Source organism: Gallinula chloropus (assembly GCF_964237585.1).
Source record: "Gallinula chloropus genome assembly, chromosome: 8".
NCBI lineage: Eukaryota > Metazoa > Chordata > Aves > Gruiformes > Rallidae > Gallinula > Gallinula chloropus.
The window spans coordinates 11,566,386-11,589,005 of NC_140093.1; the positions used below are offsets into that span (position 1 = coordinate 11,566,386).

At 46.6% G+C, this 22,620-nt stretch overlaps 1 protein-coding gene across 3 annotated transcripts in view; it reads right to left on the bottom strand.

Annotated features, from left to right (window-relative positions):
• TP63 (tumor protein p63) overlaps window positions 1-22,620 on the bottom strand; it is a gene marked incomplete at both ends in the record, with an annotated part of 101,230 nt that overhangs the window by 77,019 nt on the left and 1,591 nt on the right. For all 3 annotated transcript variants that reach the window (XM_084267647.1, XM_084267646.1, XM_084267651.1), the window contains 2 exons: window positions 3,161-3,293; window positions 4,045-4,173. In XM_084267647.1, the coding sequence (XP_084123773.1) occupies window positions 3,161-3,293; window positions 4,045-4,173 (262 nt within the window). The remainder of the gene's footprint in view (window positions 1-3,160; window positions 3,294-4,044; window positions 4,174-22,620) is intronic.

The window sequence follows — 22,620 nt, forward strand, 5'->3', positions numbered from 1 at the left end:
CATCCGTGGTCAAGGAAGAGGCTGGGGACCACCTTCTTTGGGGAAGCCTAACAAACAGCTGGTGGCCCACTGGGAGACATGGTCAGCTTACCTTCCCAGCCATCTGCAGCTCCTTCCCACTCCAGGGCCATGGCAGAGACTAAACACACCACAGGGACCACCAGCCCCTCACTCCGGCTACAGAAAAAGGCAGATCTCTGCTGGGATTTCCCAGCCTGTCTGTGGTTAATGCCATGGGAGAGGAAGGGGCACAGCAGGCAACCTCACAGCCAGGACACCCAGGAGATTGTGAAAGAGCTGGTCACAAGGCATATGACCAGGGAAGGTTGCTGACTGTCTAATGTTACACCAGGCCCAGAAACCCTCTTCCTGTCCCCTCCAGGTCTTTTCATCCCAAGGTTGTGACAATCACCAGTTTCTCTCACCCCTTTCTTACATGGGACACAGGAAGAATATTTCTTCTTTAAGAACATGAGAACTGCAAGGTCTTGGCACAGGAAGAGCCAGAGCTGTAGCTCAGAGGAGAGGGGTTTCTTTGTCACTGAACCTTCTCCTCCAGCTCTCCCTCTAGAGAATTACATTTTTAAGGCCACAAACACAACTGATGAGTGTTCAGCAGGGCAGCACTCATGGTCATTTTCCAGCCTATCAGTGGGACAGTTTCCCCAGTGTTTCTCTGAACATTGCAGTTCCTTTTCCACTGCCAGTTCTGCTGTGAGCAAGCAACTGTACCCCTGAAAGCTGATTTTAAAAAAATCATCACAGCTCTCACCAACACAACTCTTGGGATCAAAGGCAGACATCTTTTAAGGTTGGAACTTTCACTTCAGCCACATGTTGCAGAATTTACTTTAAAGGCTGATTGAGATTGCTTTAAAGTCCACAGAAGGACAATTGCTTTACATAAGTCCATCCTAATTGCGATGCACCTATTGAAATTTCACGTGGTGGTAACATTTCTGGAGAAAAGCTGGCCTTGCTCTTTTCCTAAACCAAATCTAATAATAAAAAGCACTCTGCCTTGATCTCACTGTTCATCTCCCTGGGCCCCTCTGTTACTGCTGCATTCCTTTGTGTTTATCTGCCCTCTTCAACCCTGTGCTGCAATCAGCTGCGTGCGGCACCTCGTGTCTAGCAATGACATGGCTGAGGTTACAGGAGAGACAGGTGCAAGGGGAGCTTTTGCCCTGAAGCTATCCAAAGGAAAAGAGGAGCTGGAGGGGAAGAGGGTTGTAAGGTATTTCAGATTAAAGCCGACAAACAGCAAACACCTTGCCCCAGGCTACACATTCCCTGCCAAGGCAAGCTGCAGGCTGGGAGCCCCAGAAACAGCAAAGCAAACACAGACTTCTCTGCAAGGGGGAGTTGTCCCCTGTCAGGGATGTTTGCAAATTTATAGGGAGGTGGTGGTGGTAAGGGGAGTAAAAAAGAGCTTTCCTCCTTTTAAAAGATGGGCTGTTTGCACAGGTTTGCGACACATATTTTGCTTTGTAAAGGCTTTTGTGCAGCCCTCAACTGAGCGAAGGTGCTGTCTTCCACTGAAGACAAACTGGAACGTTTATTGTTGTACATCCATTAATGTGCTGCGAGCTGCTGCCTTACTGTAAGGGCGAGGATGGGATGGAATTTCCCCCTCAGCTTGTCATATCTGTGACAAGCACTGCTTTAAGAAGTCACTGTGCATCCCAGCCTCTCCAGAAATGCCTCCTGCAAGGCTGGGACCCAACCTATCTCGCCAAGAAGTAACTGCACAAGAGCTGCCTGCCTGTCTCTCCCATCCCCAGTGCTTACTTCAGCAGTGCTCAGGGAGGGCGAGAGGAAGGGATTTTCCACTGATGTTTCACTGTACCATAGACAGGAGAAAGAAACTCTGAACAAGGGTCTCAAGCGAGCCAGTCAGCTACTTCAGTGCTCTGCAAACAGCTCAGAGGAACTGGAGGCTTTGCTAATACTCAGAGCAGCAAGTCCAGGTTTGGGCATGGAAGGAGCAAAGTTTCTGCCGTTGACCTTTAAACTGTTGGGGATTTATTTTTTAAGAGGACAGAGTTAGCTCAAACGGCACATTAGCATCTATTTTGAAAAGTAAGAGCCCCTCAAACATGGAGGATCTTTTGGAACAGCTACTGAAGAAACATTTTACTGGAGTTGTGCTGTAGTGGTAGAAGAAGCTGGAAGTGGCCTTTCAAAACCAGATGCTGATTGAATGCTTGCACACCACCCCCCCCATGCCCAAACTCAGTGCAGAATCAGATGATAACCAGACTTGACATCTGTTACATCTCCCTGTGCACTTAGAGTAGGAAGTTTACTGATAGCAACACACATTTCACACCACACATGATTTTTACCCCAAACGATACTAAACCAAGGAAGAACAGAAACAGGACATGTGAACAGAGCTCAAACTCCTGAAAATACCTCCTGCTCCAGCCTCCAAGACTAGCATCTGGCTTCTTCACCAGAGCTATTGCCAAGGAGGAGCTGGCCAGTCTGTGCCACGGGCAATGACCCAACAGACACCAGTGCCTCATCTGCACTCCAGTCTCGAACTGTACTGCTGGGACAGTCATGATCAAGACTTGTTACAAACACTCTCTGGCTCTGGAGAGGAGGGGAAACACGCCCAAGAAAACCAACTATGATTTTAAACCAAGTCTCCATTCATACCTGACCTTCAAGAAAAGAAAATCCAGTGAAGAACATCCTCAGTCCCTACCCCTTGGTCATCAAAATGACAATGGTGCCCAGAACACCATGTTGCGCAGCCAGGACAGTGCAAGAGCTCTTGTGCCAGTTTCGCTGCCCCATCCCTCTCTCCTGCCATTGCTGTAGCAGGCGAGGAGCAGGTAAGGAGCCAGCCTGCTTCACCTTGGAGCTCCAGGGAGGCACAGAGGAGTGATGCCTTTTCATGGGTCACATGCTGTCTGGTTTAGCTGCATGTACATCACTGCCACCAGAGTCACTTGGCAGAGCCATGCTCCCAACTGGCTTCTGTGGGTGGGACAACAGACAAAGTGCAAAGGAGCTTCCTTGGTCAGTCAGAAGCCACAGCTCCTCCACCAAGAGAGGGAAGTCAGCCCTGGGGCAGTACAGCAAGAATAGCTCTTGAAAATACTCCTTACTGTCCCCAAAGGTTAATGAAGGTTTTTTTGCTACTCACCCACATTGGGTCGTTCAGCTCCGTGTCTTGCACCCGGACACAGTCCATGCTAATCTCTATTTTGTTTGTTGGGCCATTTTCAGATGGGCCATCGATGAAGTTCAGATCGATTGGCTGAACTGAGCATATTGGCCTGAAAAGGATAAAGTAATGCAGTTAAAATTGGCCAAACTGTGTTTTTGTCCACTCGCCACGTGCCAGGGTGTCATCCAGGATACAGCCATGACCACAAACCAAACTCAGGACGAAGTAAGTAATTACTAGTTAACAACTACCTCATCACCTGCTATGCTAACACCAGCCCCTGAACAGGACAGGGCCTGGAGGGACATTTCACTTGCCCAACCAGAAAAATGAGGTAAGGGCACAGGAGTTCACATAGACAGAATTCATGGAGGATTTATAGCAGTAACTATCCCAGCATCGGTCATGGCAAGTCAGGAATGGGAACAGTGTCAGTTTTTTTTTTTTTCCTTCAGGGGACCTGACAGAACGAACTCTGCACCATCTCCACCTACTCTCCCTCCCTGGAATCAAAAAAGGAGGAAAACATGCAGCCTGGACAGAGTAATGACCACATTTCCTTAGGGGAAAATGCCAACCATCCACCTTCAGTGACCATGTGCTGGAAAGCAGTCAGCTCAGCAACCAAAGGTCTTGAAGAGAGTCAGCGTTACCAGCCGTCTCTGCATCTGTTCTCCAGAGTGAAGAACCTCTTGAAAGCTCAAGAGCTGTCAGTCGTCACAGACTCATACCCACGCCTTCTAATTAACAGGTACAGAAGACTTCAAAACCCCCAGCATCAGTCCCCTGAACAACCTAACCATAGAGGTGTCCTGACCCAAAATATTGCCTTCTGCAGGCTCCACATAAGGAATACTTACTGTTCCAGGAAGTCCCAGATATGCTGGAGAACCTCTGGGCTAAGGAATTCCCTGGGCTGTGAGCTCTGGGCCATGGCTGATCGGTAGTAACTCTCCTTCCAGGAGAAGTGGCTCGGAGTTTCTACAAACCTTAAAAAACAAAAGCAAAGGGGGGAAAAAAAAAAGGAAAAAAAAAGAAAAAAAGAAAAAACACACACAAAGATATGTTGAATGCATGAGCCCAACTTGATGAAAACCCATAAATAGAAGCTATTGTGTGAAAAAGGAGACACGTTGAATGCCTGGAACATTCACAGCTGTACAACACACATTCCACACTGCTGCAGATGCTGTATTTAGATGGGAGAGAATTTGTCCACCCTTCCCAATAATTTATATACCCCTCAGAGTCCACTGTGATGCCGTGTCATAAGAATCCCAGAAGGGGAAGAAAAAATAATAATAGAAGTAAGAACAGGCACCTTCTATTTTGCCCCCAAATAATCAACTTCCCATGTGAAGCAGGTAGCCTTTGCAGCAGGTGAAGCACTGAAGTGATGTGCAACTCCTTTCTTTCTGGCTGGTTGCCTCTCCAAATTACATACCCTTGAATGATTTAGGTGACTTCTACACCCAGACATTGTAGCTGAGGTCTTAGACTAAAATAAAGTTGGGGTTTTGGTGCATTTTTTGATATTAACAATAATTTAATTTTTCCCCCTTCTTTATTTTTATAGAAATAAATTTCATCACATCTAATTATATCTGCTTGTCTGCTGCAATAATTTCTGAGCCCAACCGGCTGATTTCCACCAGATCTGCTAATTACCTTGGCCATTTTTATCCCCTTAAGCTCTCACAAGCCTCACAGAAATAGGTGGGCCCAAGAGGAGCAGTGACGAAGCCGGAGCACTCACGGCTTCCACAGCTGCACATTCTCATCCCACTGGCCAATTTCTAAATTCAAACACAGCAGCTTTTACACCCATGTCAAAACACTCAGCGGCTGTGGGGATGTAAGGAGTGGAGGGAAGATTTTTCTCAAGTGTATTTGCAGTTGAAAAAGCCACTCAGTTCAATTTCATTAAAGCATGAGGCAGGTGAGCACCTTTCCTACTGGAAGGATGGGAGCATCCTGCAGACCTTTCACATGAAAGGTTACTTTGGCACAACGCAAGCAAACAGCCACACTCCCTGCCAGGGGAACAGCCACTCAGGAGGCAAGCTATAAATGGACTCAGAAAGAATTGGATTAACATTTGGTTTGGCACATTTTGGTGCTGTTTAACACAATTGTCTGAACAAATTGCAGGGAAGATCCTAACTTACCAGGCTGCCCAAGTTAAGAAAGAGTGCTTCAGGAGGAAGACCAAACTACAATTATTCTTTTCCTCTACTTTTTCTTGAAGTATCTATTTCTGACTGCTGTCAGAGTGGGATCTAGCTCTCTTGGCTGAGTTTGCATTCATGAATTTGAATATGCTTTGAGGATGACTCTGGTGTGCAGAAAGCAGGGCTTTCCTCACCTCTACCGCCCACAGAGCTGCATGCTCTTTGACAAGAGCAGACAGTTTTCCTCAGCTAACAGGAATCAAAGCAGTTTCAGCCCCCAGAGCCATGGCTGAGCACACCTCAAAACGGATGAGTACCACTGCAGTTGCTCATCACTTTTGTGATGAACAAACACCCCCTGACATCCTTTAAAAGTTCACTGAGAGTCAGAGACAAAAATAAAATTCAGAAGTGTCATAGCGAGTAGCTGAGCCCCACAGATGTGAGCACATACCCACACCATGTGTGAAGAAATTATCACAAATCCTCTGAGAACAGCAGTTATCCCACAAAGTGCCAGAAATTACTCCTTTCAAACTTTCAGTCTGGTAAGGCACTTTCAAGGGTGCTATATTGAAGCTCAGAAGAGCCAATCTAGCCTAAAGCCTGCAATATAAGCTGGCAACCAATGCTAACACCAGCTTTGGAAAAGAACAATGGGGAGCTGGTGCTCTTCAACCCACTCTGCCTGTTCCTGGGAGGCCAGGACAGGTCCCCCTAAACACAGACCCCATGCAGGGTGCCAACCCCACCACTGAATCCCTTGCTGTTAACAGTCATTTACCATTTATCAACTACTCTTGACTGAAGCAGTAAAACACACTTTTTAAGGATTTGGTGCAAAGGTAGCAACAGCAGCTGTCCACACCAGATTATCACTACATATACGGGAACCAGCATTACCAAAAACAGTTATTACGAAAGAGACCTTCTCAGAAACCTTCTTTCTTTCAAAAAATCTCAGTGCAGTGAGGTTTCTGCATGCCATGACATGCCCCAGCTTCAGTTCACAGCTGCACAAAGTTGTACATCTCAAGAAGGCAAAGCAACTGGTTCAAAGCAACCCTGTGTGCTCTGGCCCTCACAGTCACATTCAGCAGCAGAGCAAGAGTTGCTGCTCATAAGCCTACCCCAACCCAGCACTCCTTACAGTGTCCACAGTCTGCAGCACAGCAGAGGAAGAGGATAGAGCAGCATGGACTGATAAAGCCAACTCTGTTATCCTACACCTCTGAAGCGAACAGAGCTGTTGGAAAGACTCACTCCAGTTAAGGACACAACCAGGCTATCCCTGTACTAAACACAACTTGGAATTTCCACAGAGAGGCACTTTCTAGCTCTGTCATCTTTATCCCTATACCCAACCAAGATCTTATCTTGCTGCTTATAAGAACAGCATTATCAGAGTATATCTGGTGGCCAAAAGGGCACATTCCCCTATTATCAAGCAAGAGTAGCTCCCTGGCTAATGCTTTCATGGAATCAAAATTTGAGAGACTCCTTCAACTCTCTATGCAATGCCTTTTCTACCTGGATAGCTTTATTTCTAACAGAGGGCTGCAAAATTAGGTGGCCAACCTTGGCAAAGGACCTGTGAGAAGGCTACAGTGTTACAGAGGCAGCAAGCAGTGCAGTTTTCTTTGTTTGGTGCATCCCGCTCTCAGGTGGAAAAGAGCTATCAGGGCACAAGAACACCAACTGCAGTTCAGCACAAACCAAGCTAAACCGTTTCCTTCTCTGTGATCTTAATAAGAAACTAAAACTGGTGTCATTTTCCTTCAGAAACAGCTTTCAAAATAGGGGAGCAGCCTGTCTACTGAACAGCATACTTATGTTCTTGTAAAAGAGCAAATTTGGGCACTTAACAGAAAAAGCCTAAGCAAGACCTGTGCATAAATTTCATTACTCCAGTTAATTGTATTTTCCCACATCAGCAAATACTCTACCTTCAGTAAAACAACCCTCAAGCATGCCTAAAATTGATCACAAAACATGAGGAATTTACATTGTTCACATTGCTCCTACCAGCTGCTTTTTTAATCGACAGACACTTAAACAATATCACTTTTACCCACAAACACTCACCCCAAAGCACATCATAGGTGATAACACAGCCTACAGCCATCAAACTACTACCTACAACAGGACAAAACACCTAGCTTGTAAGTAGTAAGCCTCACCTAGCTTGCTCTCTACTTCAAGTCTACAATCCACTTCCCTCCTTGAACTGCTCAAATAGCTGGCAGGCAGCTTGCCACAAGCAGAGAACACTGACTGCACCAGGCTGGAACTGGAAAGGGATCTCCAGCCCCCATCAAACTGCAAGCTGAAGGGTACATCGCACTCACAAGCCCCTCCTTTAAAAACCACCAGGGAATTATTAACAGAAACAACAGGTTAAATACCTCCTCTGAGGAGCAGCGCCTCACGGAGAGCACAGAGTTTCCTGGTACAGCTCTAGGACACTGTTCCTGAACCACTGAACCCCAGGACAAACTTCAGCCAAAAAGACATGCACTCCTACTAAGACCCAGCTCAGCTCCATCCTATTTATTTTGCCGAAGCAAGAGCAGCCCCAGCTCCAGGTGAAAACACTTCTGCAGATTCACTGTGGGGGTGAAGCCTTGTGCACACTGATTGCTCTGCTGCCTCCTGATCGTTTCCCCTGCTGTGGCTGAGCAGGACCACATCCCAGCTGATTCAGTTTGTCATCACACTGATGGGACCTCTACAAAAACGTGGCAAGGAGGACAACACACCCCTCTAGCTGCACTGACACAATTTCAGAATCTCCTAGAAGGCTAGGAGTGTTAAACTTCACCAAAAAAAGTGACACCCCAAACCCACCCCACCAAAAGACCAACAACCAAGCAAGCCCTAGCAAGCAGTTTTGCCTTTCATAGGTCCAAGGATCCTAACGTAGGTGGAAAAAAAGCCCTGACCGATGGCAAAGCAGAGAGAAGACAAGATGCTTCTGATCCCACTGCCTCTCTCTAAGCACTTGCTTCCACTCTTCACCATGTTTTACTGCCTTCTTACCTTCACATCAAAGACATTATGGAAAAACAAGAAAACAAAAGAATCCAAACGACTTCCCTCATCAGAAAACAGTGACCTATCACTAGTAATCTAAACAACTGCAACACAGGAACAATTCTCACACAAGAAGCCACCTCTCACTGCAAACAACTTTTCTTACAAAGGGCTAAACCCAAAGAACTGAGGCTTGACTTACCACTGGGGAAAAGACACAAGATCCTCAGGACAGGTAGACCTAGGTTTGATAGGGAGCATGCACAGCCCCTCCTCTGCAGCTTTAACCTGACAGGCAGATGCCACCTGCTTTCACTAATACAGGGTCTGATGCAGGGCACAGCTCAAGCACCACTGGGGTGCATGTGTGAGTCCAGAAACTCCTTCTAAAAACAGACTGTTACAACCAAGATATAGCATGGATTTATTTGGGTTTTAATCCAAAATCGGCTTGGAGCTTCCACACTCTGAACTTCCCTTGGGAAGAAGAGACTTTTTGAAGTAGACTTTATGGGGAAAACAGAAGTTAATAAGTATCTCAATGAAGCTGCTGTCCTGGGCTTCAAGAGGCTTAAGCACCTCCAGTTCTCCTTAGCTTCCTTCTGAAGCTGCAGCTCTGGGGTGGTTTGTGCTTCTCCTGTGTGGTGTGCAAACTCTTGGAAAACATCAATGCTGTTTCTAGCTCCTGGACTTCATGGCTTGATAACGGTATAAAGCCACAGTGCAAAATCTTGTGAGATGAAATCTTTTGCAGTAGGGATGAGCAAAATTTGGAGCTTTTTCTCTGCTTGTTACCAAAGTTACAGGATGCTGCTTTCTGCTTTTTTCCCACCAAATGGCTATCAGTGGTGTACAATTTTCTGTCTCTAGGTCCGTGGACAAGCAGATGGGACTGGAGAAGTCTGTTTTTGTCAGCTACAGATTTTGCTGTTTTTTCACAAGATACATTCCTCTAGAGGACCTGCTAGCAGAGAACTTGGGAAACTGATGCAAAGAGAAGAACATCTACTCCTGTGAAGAAAGCACTTCCACATTATACAAATGAACCCAAAGAATAATTACTAATGTCTAAATAATGATATCTAATATGGCTCATTTCATTCATAGCTCTCAAAGTGCTCTACAAAAGAAGACAGTATAATTACTCCCATTTTACCTGTGGGAAAACTAAGGCACCAGGAGGTCACAGGATTATTCATCATTACTCAGCAAGCCAGTTGTACAGCCAGAAATACAACTGTGGTGACTTGAGTCCCTGTCTGGTGCTGCTCAAAGAGAAACTAGTGATTTTGGGGTGTCTAGAAAGAGAAATTAAAAAGGCCTTAATTTCTTCAGGTAGAGTATGTATTGTGCTTCCTAGGGCAAGAAACACCCAAATTTCATTTATCTTCAGGCACCAAAATGCTGATGCCCCCATGATGAGAATCGTCATGGCTGCAGAAATGCTGTGACCGGCTTTAAGCCACAGCCAGAGTTCAGGATGGAAGGAGAATTCAAACCCAGATGCCCAGGCTAAAAGCTAAGCTTTCTTACTGAATGCTTATGGGATACTAACCTGGTATCAGCCCTTAATTCACGCAGAGATTAATATATTAGCCCTCAACTGTCACAGGGCGTGGGCTGGATAGAGAAGTAAATCACAGTCTGCGGACTCAGCTCCAGCAATCCCAACCCATGAGGGATTCTCTATTTACACCTTGAAGTCCATCAAAAGCGACAGTAAACAAATGACTTAAAGTTCATGAGCATTACACTTAATTGCCTGAATCTTGGTGTTAGCTGTAGTTTTAGTTCTTGAGTGGGGAGGGGGCTCCTCTTCGGACTGCACTGTTAAAACTCAAGGAACTTGGCAGCCCTCGTCCGGCTGGAATTCCCCCACTCTGCATTTTAACACTGCAGTGATTTGTAGACATCGCTACCTAATGAAGCTCACAGCTGTCTGTGCAAGAGGAGAAGGAAGCTGGGTCTGGCAGCACGGGACAAGCGTGCGCCTGGCAGGCCATGTCATCTGGAATTCCCCGAAGCGTGGAACACACTTGTCCCCCACGGCCACATCAGCCACCCTCGGCTAGCAAAGCACACCGTGGAAGCCCCCGTTAGAGACCCTTGGTAACCAAATAGGTTCATTGCCATAAATGGGGGTGGAGGGATGGGACAGCAGGGTCTCACACCCCTCAAAGAAGAGATCACTGTTGAATTTCAGGGATCTGTACCACACTTCTGTATGTGCCTCCTCCTGCGTTTATTCCAAGGTCTTGGCTCACGACCGCCCAAAGAAACCAATTCCCATCCTGGCAGAGGCAGGTTGTGCTGAACTGTACTCACAAATACTTATTCTCCTTTAGATTTCCAGCCCAGATATCAGATTTAGCTTTTTAAAATCTAGACTTCCAGCAACTTCTTTAAAGCCTTCAGATTTTCTTCCCATGTAACACTGCTCCTATGCATTACTCCTATAAAATATCTCCAGAACATGAGTGATGGATGCATGGATTTGAAAGGGTGAATGTAAGGAATAACACTGACACACAGGGTTTTTTGGAGACAGAATATAACTTTCACCCATGGTTCAATGGTTGTTTTTTTCCCAGATCCTGCATTTTTCAGTTGTTTCCCAGATGTGGCTTGAATCTCTCTGAAAAACATGTGGATGGCAGCATGGTTGGAGGGGTAGGAGGCAGTTGAGGAAAGTGTGGTCCAGTGGCACAGAGACAACTATCTGCCCAGAAGGGTTAAAACCTGATCTCAGAAGTAGCCACGAACCAAGGAGATATGGGGAATGCAAGAAGGTGTGTGACAGTGGCAAAGGACTCTGCCACGCTGCCCCTATCCCACAGCATCCCCTGAGGTCAGGCCCGTGTCCTACAGCATTCTTTGAGGTCAGCCTAGGGAGGACTATTAGCTTCTTCCTATTCTCCAGGCAAATGACACTTGTATGATGAACACCCTGTTTCAACTGTGACATATATGATATTTATAGGAATTTGAGCAATTCTGTCTCAGGAATGCTGACTGCATGGCTTATTAAAAGTCTGTGCTGAGCATACTGTAACAGTACATCCTGATCTCCCTCTGACCCAAATGTCTCTTTTGACTGTGTATGTGTGTGAACAGATTGGAAAGGGATGGTTCAGCTTTCTGGCTGCTCTTTACTCGAGTCTTCAATGTGCAGGCAAAACTGACCTGTATCAAAGAAAGTGAAACTGGCTGCACAGAATGATCCTCCTAATTCTCTATGCTGAAAAACACAGGGGGGATTTTTTTCCATTCATCATTTTCTTTCAGTTAGAGTCATCCTGAGTAAGACTATGCCCACAGTGGATGCAGCTTTACAGTGGCCCCTCAAAGCACGTTATATCACCGCAGCCCTGGGCCCCACACCAGTGCCCTGCTCTAGTGCTGGCAGCAGAGCTCCTTTGGGAGAAAAAGGCTCCCTCTGCATTCCCAGTACTACTGTGCCAAGCGGGTCCCAGACTGGGGCCTGCATGGCTGGCCCTTGCAAACTTCTGGGAATGGCTTCTGGAAGGATAATGGGTTCAGCCCAGGAACTCACTGCATCTCCTATCCACGTCTCATCGCATCTCCTAGCTACACGTCATCTTTAGCAGCCCAACAGCAGAGACCTCTTCTATATATCAGAGGCATTTCATTGTCCTCAAGACTTCAGACAGCTAATCAATCCACCAGCACTGGAGGAACTGTTCCCTAATTGTTGAAGCAAAGTCACGCCTGATTTTTTTTTTTTCCCCTCCTCCAAGATTCCTTCAGCATCCTGTGAACTTTCCCAGACCTCTCTCTTATCTCCCACTCAACCTTGGACACCCCCTTCTCCACCCTCCCTTTCTCACCCATCCTTGGAAACTACCTCCTCACCCAAGCGCGGACATCCCCTCCCCTTCTGCACAGCCCTGACACCCACTCCCTTTCTCAGCAGGGGCCGAGAGACATAGAGCTCTGGGTAAGGTGAAAGCACCACCACAGCAAATCCCCCACCTGCCCGTTGCAATTGATACTTTCTAGTGTGGGGTACAGAGCACTCTTGACCCGCCAGAAAGCACCCAGAAGCCTGAACAACCCACGTCAGGAAGCCCAGAGCAACAGACAATGAACCTGGGGCTCAAGACACTCAGCTCAACCCCTGGGTGACCTGTCCATCGTCACCTTTCCATTCCTCTGGTACAGCAATACCACCAAATCTGTAAAGCACACAGAGACCTGTTGACCATCGGTACACCTCCAGGGAAACCCGGTCCCGAGACTTTCCAACTGTAAGCAATAACCCACAATTTACACCTCCGTTTTTAAAAAAGCATTACAACCAAACCCAATTAAAAAGCAGATGCAACTGTATTATTTTATAACTCACTTTTCCAGTCAATCCCTTTCCCCAACGTATTTGCAGCGCTGGTTAAAAGCAGTGCCCATCTGGAGAGGGAGGAGTCAAGAGCTGCCTCCTGCTTGCAGCTTTTGCTGCAGTATGTGAGAAAGCCTTCTCAAAAGCAACATGAGTGGAAAATCCAGGCCCAGCCCTCAAAATTTTCAGGTATTTTTGAGCCTAATCCAAAAATAAATATTGTAAGATAAACTTTGCAGGCAAACTGTTCAGAAACCACAGCACATTTTCAAGTCCATTTAAAAAGAAAAAAAAAATTCCTTTTGGTCTAAATAATAAATTTGCTCAGTTTAGGAGACCCAGCTGAGAACATCCATTTGGATCAACCTTCCGAAGCTTACATGAGACTTTTTGCAGCTAGACAGCCAGCCCTGGTAGTGTTAGGGAGGGATAAAGAGAGGGATGTCTCTTCCCCTCCGCAAAGGAGAGGATGCACAGAGACTTCTGCTGAAGGGTCTCCAGTCTTGATGCCTCACACCAACCTCTACAGCTACAATTCAAGAGAACAGAGACCATCTTTTGTGCCTCTGGGGGCTCTGCCTAACCCAAAATCACATCCAACATTAGTAATGATTTGCAGCGCATGCCTGGGGCCACATCCACAAACTACTAGAGAATAAGACGACCTGGAGATCTCTGCTGTTGCATTCTGCTGCACAGTATGGGGAGACCCCGCATTTTTCTGGAGGATGAGCAGGGGAAAGGTAGCTGTGAAATGCTCAAAGCAGCCTAAAACAGCTAACCACATCCTTTCCAGTTAATCCAGATCTCTGCAGCATCAGAGAACTTTAAAAGAAAATAAAACAATGACCCCAGAAATGAGAGCGGTCGAGGTAATTTTCAAGAGAAGACAGCCACAACAAAATACAGCTATTATGGGCTTTCATCACTACCATTGCTACTGTTTCACAGTGATTTTAGGTACATAATAAGGAAAATAAAAAAGTTCTGAAGAGGCAATGGCCAGAAATCTCACCTTCCTGAGGCTTGCTGGATCACATTCCCCCTTCTGAGCTTTGCTCATCAGCATTTATCCTGTGAGTACAGCATTTACCCAACAACAGTATCTACAGAACTTCACTACTTTTTTACCAGGAGCTTGCTTTCAGTATTTCCCACAGGAAATGAGGAGCCCTAGGTTTTCCTGCTTTTAACTACTGTCCACTGAAATTTTGCAGTGCTGAGGGCCACCAACATCTCTCATGTTTCACTAGTCTACTGCACCATCGCAGCAATACAGAGACCACAACACAGAATGAGAAATTACTTTATTCATTACAGATAGTAAAATAATTCAGCCAAGCGCATCAGAGTTTCAGAAAGGCAGGGGGTTGTGTCAGGAACCGGCTTTTATTAGATACTACAAGTCTTTGAAAGAGACCGAAGCCCCAGGAAGGCAGAAGTAAAAGGCACCAACAGGAAAGTTCCTTTAGCAGCCAGGGCAGACCTTGGCTGCATCTGTACTGCTGGTCTGGCTCAGGTTCAAAATCTGGTCTGTGTATTAACACTTATCTACATGCAAGCACGTTTTTCAGATGTGGTCCTGGCCTGAGCTCTGGGCTGTCTGGACAGGAAATGACTGTGAGCTCTGTTGAGCCCAACCTCTTGTTTTATATAGCATGGACAAGTTAGGGATGGTCCTAGGAAGGATGTGTAGGAAGGCTGAACTTCCTATAGTCCAGTCCACCACCATATGTCCTGATCTCATCTCTTCCTAAGGCTGGTGCACCATCAGAGCTGCAGGCTGAACATCACCAAGCAAACCTGAGAGAAACCATCAGATCAAGGGTTTGCCATGGGCACGGCCAGTCCCCCAAACTAGGGACATGTGCTGTGCTGCCAGGGAGATCACTTTGTGAGCTCCTCAGTGTCTTGGGCATTAACAGAATAAAAATGAGATTATATGGTGCAAAGAGCAACTGTTACAGTCTAGAGACAGAACTCAGGGCAGTATTTCTCCCAAAGACTAACAGGCTTAAACCAGAAAAATAAAAATAAACAACAACAAAACCCCCACGTTAATTTGTAACCTATTTTAAAAGACACAGTCAGAACCCAACACCATCTCGCGTGCAATGCGCGTGTGTGCAGAGATGAAATTGGGCTCAGTGCTTCTCCCAGGGAGTGTAAGGATGAATCATCAGCTGAGGAACTCTCACGCTGCTGATTTACGTGCTCCAGACCATGGCATACAGGTAGCATCCAGCTGAGCAGATAATGAGTCATTACAAGCAGAGTTTTCTCTGTTTAGTGGCAGATGGACACAGAGCTATAGCGTATGGGAACTGCTGGTGTGACTTGTACTGTTAAATATGGTGCATTTACATGGAGTCCTGACAAGGCTGAGGCTGTGAACACTCAGTACAGCTTATAGCTGCTCCTGACCATGAGACGCGTGTGCCTCACGTGCCTGTGGCTGTGAGGGGTAGCAGAGAAAGAGGAGACTTCTGTAGCATGGACTGCAGGGTTGGGATAACCAGGTAAACCCAGCTCAAGTCTCCAGATGCCTGATTGCCCTCTATAGCCCTGAGATTAAGGTGTTGGGTGTATATTTGGGGGTCAGGAGGGAGGTGCTTAGAGCTGTGCTCTCAGATCTGAGTGCTCATCCTCACTATCTGTGCCAAACACACTTTCTGTGGTGTTTCCAGACAGGAGAAGAGAGAATAAGGGGCTTCTGCCTCTCTTCTCCCAGGTAAGGAAATTTCAACTCCTACCAAACTAGTACCATCCAACACCCCCACTCCCGAGAGAAACAAAATAAGAGGTGCAGGGTTCAGCTCCCTCCTCACTCTGCTACAACTGCCATCCACTGAACTGAACGTGCTTTTCCAGACCAAAGCAATGGGAATACCCAGGCTCTGCTGCACGGCAGAGGAACACACTGGATAAGCTTTTCGGGCTGGTCTTGCAGCCCTGATTGCTTGTGCTGGGCTTGCAGCCCTGTAGCGTGTGCTGAGCTCTGTTTAAAGCCTGGCACAGGTTTCCTGCAAGCAGCATTTTCACTGCAAGCAGCATTTTCACTGCTTGTGCTGCATCACCATCAGCAGCGGTAAGGGCACATGTTCCTCAGGACACTAACACACTCTCTGACAAGAACAGAGTTTCTTTTAAATTTGGTGATGTGTGAGCTTTTTTGATGCATGAAGGAATCAGATCCTCTCTCTGCCAGGGTCTTCCCAGCAGCTCCTGGAGCTTGTTTGACCAAGCTCTTGGGGTGCTGCAGTTACAGCCCCAGGAGAGGTGCTGAGCACCCCCGCACAACCAGCATCAGGCAGGCAGTTGCTGCAGCCACAGTTCATACAGGACAGGCATTCCCCAAATCTGGCTGCTGTGAGGAGGCATCAGGGAAAGGCTGGTGAGGGGACATCCCACGTGGGTCTCAACATGGTCCCCCACTGGGAGAAAGCAAAACAAGAGATACCATGCACCCTACACTGATTTACAGCCTTAGGATACTATGCATGGCAGGGTATTTAGACATATAAATATAGCCAAAGAGGAGAGGTACAGCTTCCCGAGACAGAGAACATGAAATATGTGATTCTTTTTTAGGACGGGAAGGTCTCAGACTGTCTACTGCAAAAGACTTGTGACATTTTGAGTTGAGCCAGGTAAGACTCTTGGCTCCCTAAGGCACCTCCTCTTACGAAAGCTGCTTCAGTCTTTAGTTACACAACTTCTTTTCTCTGTGAACTGTTCAGGGGACTTAAATCATCACAATAATACAGAAAGTCCCCAAAACGCTTTAGAAGCAGGAAACTGTAAACAGCAACATCCTGTGTTTCAGTAAATAATTAAAATGCAAAACAGAAATGCCAGCAAAGCAGATGTTCAGTACAGATTCCTGTAAGATGAATTTGGTTGAAGCTCCAGCTTGTTACCCCCACAGCCAACCTGCTAAATCCGACACGTTTTTCATGATAAACCGTAACTTCCATTTCCCCACCCCTGCCACCAGCGATACTCCGATGGGAAAACGGAGCCTTCTGCTGAATATTGTGCTGGCTGCATTTTTCATCACGTAGCAACGCTGTGGCAGGTCAGCTATCAGTAAGCCCAAGGGCAGAGAATCCTTCTCTCACAAGTAAGAGCATTTGGAAACACCTTTCCCTGTGCCACATAATAGCTGCAAGACAGGGCAGATGAAGGACAGAGACTTAAAGAGCAGATTATAGTCCTGGAAGACGGGAACAAGCAAACTGTTTGTCAGAAACACTGCTGCGGTGTAAGGGAACGCTACCTGGAGCGCTCACAGGATTTTGCTTTTGCAACTATGCCTGGTGCTAAGAAATTACAGGGTTGGCTCCCTATAATTTTATCAATACATTGCCACACCTAATGTGATTTGTGATTTTTGCTCATGATTACCTTAAAGCAGCAGCTCCTGGAGTGCTGTGAGAGTCTTAATGCTCTTTAACATTTAAGATTTTTAATCCTGTAATATTTGAGCACCTTATGCCTGTGCTAACTCTCAGAGCCAGCTGACCTACGATTTCACAGCTGTCAGAGGCCCCGCTGACAGCCAGGCGCAGCACTCCCACCACTTTGTCCCACCAGAGAAGAGGGTACTGCAGCAATTCACAGCTGAGCGGCTGCTGCTTGCAGCACCCAGCTCCCTGGCACACTGCGAGATCCTTTCCACACGTGTTTTCAGCACACACTGGCTTAGGTGCATGTCAGAATTACCAACCTGGGCAAGCACTGAGCCTCCCAGGGCAAGGTTTTGTAAGCAGACTTATTTTTATGTTGCAAATGGCCTACTGAACAGCCGATCACTTGCTGCAGGGTTTCCCCCTTCTCGCTTATGGAGGTGACCATGCTCTTTATAGCTCCATGCACGAACCAAATTCCCCTGGTTATGTGCATCGGTGTTTATCACATCGGGCCACCCGTGGCATTCAAACACCTGACTGGAAATGATTCAGAGCAAAATCCTGTGGTGAGATGGTCTGCTATGCTGTAGTAAGTGATTACAAACAGGCACCAAAAACTCCCTAGTAAGCCCTAAGAACAGATACGGATTTCACAAAGCAGATGGAAGGAGATTCCCTATCTATTAATCAGATAGCCTAGTCAAATAGAACTCAAATCTATTATAGCAAAACATTTTCCTTCTGATTATTTTTAAATTATTTTGGTTACAGGCTACAAAATTTTAAATTAAATGGAAATATAAATATGAGTGGCAGTGTCACCATCAAGATCCCATCACAACGCTCAAGTTACCATGAAGGTTTTCACATAAGTGCATAACTACCTTAGAGCCAGACACCAAATTAAGTACCAAGTTACCTTGAGATTCTTCCTCAAACTAAGAGTTTCCTTCTTCCCCCATGTTTTATGGCACCTATGGGCATTTTTTAATAAGGGTTCAATACTCCTTTAGTAACTTGTTTGATATCAAATGGTTTCATTTTCCCCAGAACTGAAGCTGAGCCCTTCTGCTCTGTATCAGGCCTGAAATCCATGTATTTGTTGAGAGTTAACCTGTAACAGAAGATACCATGCAAATCGGCAGGGGATTATACTTATAACATGTATCACGAATACCCTAAACATCTCTGAATAGATGAGCTGTTGAGAACTTGCTTCTTTAATTTCTTCAGTGGTTTTGGAAGTTGAAGTTGAGCAAGATCCTATGAATTAGATATTCTCTCCTTATAGTAAAAAGGACCACATGAAAGACTTCATACATTTTCATTCCAGCCCTTTGAGATCTAGGAAAAACAGAAAATAGTTAATTTGGTTCTACTTTAACCCTTTAAGCAGCACTAAAAAGGCCTCCAAGCAGACAAATTTCTTATAACACTCTGAGGGGCCTGTACCATTTTGATGAGGAAAAGAGAAAACTGCTGTCTTTGTCAATGACTCTGAAGGGGTTGTGATATCCTCAGCACAACCACATCACTCTGACATGGAGCCAAGAGGTCCAGCAGGGACAAAATGGAGGAGAGGAGTGGGGACGAACAGGCTGAAGGGGCTCTGCCAGGAGGACAGATCTGCAGAGGGTTTAACGTTTTGCTCTTGAGCAGCTTTTTGCAAAGATCCTATCTTCCAATCCCATCTTCTGATGGGACTGCAGCGTAACAGGAGATCAACCAAAGAACAGACCTCAAAGACGAGATAAACGCCCTCTTCCCCTCACCACAAGCAGCACATGTCCTTAGTGGGGTGCCAGGGGTTGTCTAAGAGGTCCTTGCAGAGCTGCTTTGCCAAGCCCTCCTGTCCACAATGCCCCCCTGAGATAGCTACATCTTGACATCCTGCACATTGTCCCCTTCTGCATGTCTGGCTCTGGCTGGGGAACTTTCCCCTGTGGGATTTGCACTGGGGTGACAGCACAGCCATGAAGGTGACCGCCACCTCACTGAAGAGCTCACCAAGGCCAATTACAAAAGGCCCTCTCTGGCTCCCTCCACCTTACCTTCCTGTGTGGAGCCAGTTCTGCTCCTCCAAGAAGTCAGCACACCACAAACTGTACAGAACAATTTCTGCCCCTCTCTGAGTCTTTGGAAAGTACCTGCTGTATGACTGGCTGTTTCTGCAAATAGATCTATACCAAGTCATGTGGCTTTCCTTACTCGGCTTCAGGTCTTTCTGCCAACACGGCAAATTTGGCCTCCCATCTCAAAGGTGAAGGCAGACAATTTTTGTCCATGCTGTCACAGCAGGAGTTCAGTTGCTCTTCAGCAATGTGTAGCGTGAGGAGAGAAAAAGATAGTCTGCGGTTGCCCAAATGCAAGGATTTTACAGAGCCTGCAGACGGGATGAAACACTCCTGCGAGAAGACCTGACCCTGTGACAGCGTAAGCAAAGCCCTGTCACAATGTCACCCAGCTAATACCTGAGTGAAAGGAGAGCTGCTTCGCCAGCGTTGATTTACTGCCATGAAGGGGCACAGCACACTGCTGCCTGGGAGCAGGAGGGGTAGCCAGCACGTTTCACCCTGGTGTGCCCCCTCCCATCCCAAAGGGAGGAAAACCTGCTGTTTCATTACTGCCTGTTAGCAAGGATGAGCACTAGGCACGGCGAGCTTCTCACCTCTGTGCTGCATTGCAAGCATTAACACTGGCCAGACTCCTATCTGATAACTGCAGCCCGCTCACCCACCCCGTTTGATACGCGTGGGAACCAATGAAGGAAGGCGAGGCGACATGTGCAATGCTCCCGACGAAAGATCCCTTTGAACCCAGAAGCTCTGGCTGGCTGGAACTAGACCCCTGCTCTCCAAAACTCCACCCAGATTTTGGCACCAGCACCCAAAAGATGATGCTGCTGCTGTCCCTTCCCATGCCACACTAATTTCTGACAATTTCCCTCATCCTCTTCTAAAAGTAGATTTTTTTCCTACATACCTGGTTAGGGTTTTTTGTTTGATTTCTTTTTTTCCTGCAAACACACCAAAACCCCAGAACTGTGTCTGAGAAACCATGTTTCCAGCACAGATGCTGCAGAAAACAGAGGATTTCAGGGTTACTCCTCAAGTCTCTGTTATTACTGAGATTTGGGAGGCTGGGCCGTATCATATTGTGCTGAGAACACAAAGCCAGAAATGAAAGAGGAAAGAGCAGCTTGTGTGAGAAGCCTTTCATTCAAAGGGGAGGAGTGAGCCACAGCGAACGCCTCCAACACATCAGTGATGTGAAGTCCTGAGGCCAGCAATTAGCCTGGGCATGGGGAAAGGGGCAAGCAGAGCAGAGCAGGCAGGACCATAGTCCCGTGCACCAGCAGGTGCATCCCCAGCAGCCCCAAAAGAGGAAAGCTCCTGGGTAAAACACAGCCTAATGACCATTATTTCCAAGAACACCAGTAACTTATCTGTAAACATCACTCCCCCAACCAGGCATTAGCTGGAAAAAAAAAGCAGCTTTGGAGAGAGACACTAATTACACAGCTCTGACAGCTGGACTTTGATCATAATTACAGCGTCCTCTTCGTCTTACATTAGCGGCTTTTAACTGCAGCTAGGTGGGCACTTCTCAGAATGTGGAAATCCCACCCGTTTCAGAGAGCTCATTTTATGACTCAGAGCTAGCCTGGGTTTTCTACAGCACAGGAGGAGCTCCCACGGTACCATCCAAACAAGCAATTCATGGGGGTCAGCGACTCATCAGGTGCGTTACACAGACTTTATCGCAGGTGCTTCTGTCCTCACAGCAGCACCTTCCCAGGCCAAGAAGCCAGAGCCCTGAGCCTGCTTTATCGATGACTTCAAGCATTTCATGCAAATGCCTTTAAAAAGGAAGCAGAAGTAGAGAAACTTTGAGGTTTTAGCTCAACTCCGCTATTGCATTATTTCTTCACTCTTTCTGTTTCAAATGAAGAATGATGAGCATACTCAGGATATACCTTTCCAACCTCACTTCAGACATTCACATGCTGCCATTACATCCCTCACTTGAGCACAGGGATGTGCTGCCCCATCAGTGCCCGGTGCCCCTCTGCTCCCCTCTCAGCTGGGCTGCAGCTCCAGCACTGAACTCCAGGCCCCAACAGAACCAAGCTGGGCTGCAGAGGAGGCAGCTGCTGTCCTACACCCCAGCTGAGCTGCCTGTACTTTCGTGTGATGTGGGGCCGCTTTGCTTTGACACCCACATTTACAAAGAAATAAATAGCCTCAACAAGAGGGCTGGGCTCTTGAGAGGGGCTAGAGTGGCCCAAACAACAGCACACAGCCCTGGGAGTCTGGGCACCCAGCTATTTTTCCTCATGGCACGGAATTACCGCGTTGTTTGAATATACCATAGCAGCAGCACATAGTTTCGCTGCTGAGAAATGACAGGCAGTAAGCATACAGGCATTATAATGGCACATTAGTTAATGCTCCTAAGCACAATCTGTGTTCACCTCTTGACAATGGAAATGTTTTAGCTGGCTCCCACGCTGTCTGCCTGTCGGACACCCCCAAAGTGTAGAGATTAATACATGAAGCAGAGGGTAAGTCTAAGCCACAGATCTTGGAGCCAACTGGGATTTTTAACTGCTTCTCCCCCCAACACTGACCTGCAGTGAAATCTGTGTGACACACCTCCACTCCCTCATTGTAACAGGGCTTCAAACACTTTTCACTACTGATAATTTTCCAGCATGCCTCAGCTCAATGTTATCAGTTTGCTTTTTAGATTATTACTAGATGTAAGTTTAAAGTTGCAAAGAAGCACACTGGTATTAGCTAAATAAAGTGCTCTGACCACATCAAAGCTAAAGTGTTTCAAACTGTGTAAAATAAATGCAATTATGAAACTATTCAATTCTGTTAAATCAGTCAGGCGGATGTCATCCACCACATCATGAATATGCAACCAACAGAGCTTAAAGATGAAGACCATCTATGTCTTCAGACTGAGGAAAGTATCTCTATAACCAGCTTTCCGCTGATTTTGCCCTGTGACAGAGCATAGCCACTAATAATTGGACAAATGCCACTCTCAGCTCATGTAAACAGACATGCATAACAGCTGAGACATGTTATTACTCTAAGCTACATCTTGATCATGTTTTATGACTGAGGGGTGTCACAAACTGTATCTGTCCCAAGCTGTCCTGAGGCTTCCCACACCACAATGGCCACTTAAAAACTCATCAGTCTGCTAAGGCATGCATCAAGGAGTGGCATTTCTAATCAAAGGCCTTGCTGGAGGATGCAGATTTGAAGAGGAGAAAGGCCCATTTAGAAATTTGTACAGAATACAGCCGAGGGAAATTTTTTTCTTCAATTCCTGCTCCAGCTGGGCTTTTTTCCTGACCCGCAGCACCAATTTTACAATCCTGTTCTTTGACACGGGATGTGACTGGCAGGAGTTCACAGGGTCCGGGAAGCTGTCCCAGAGCTCAGGTAC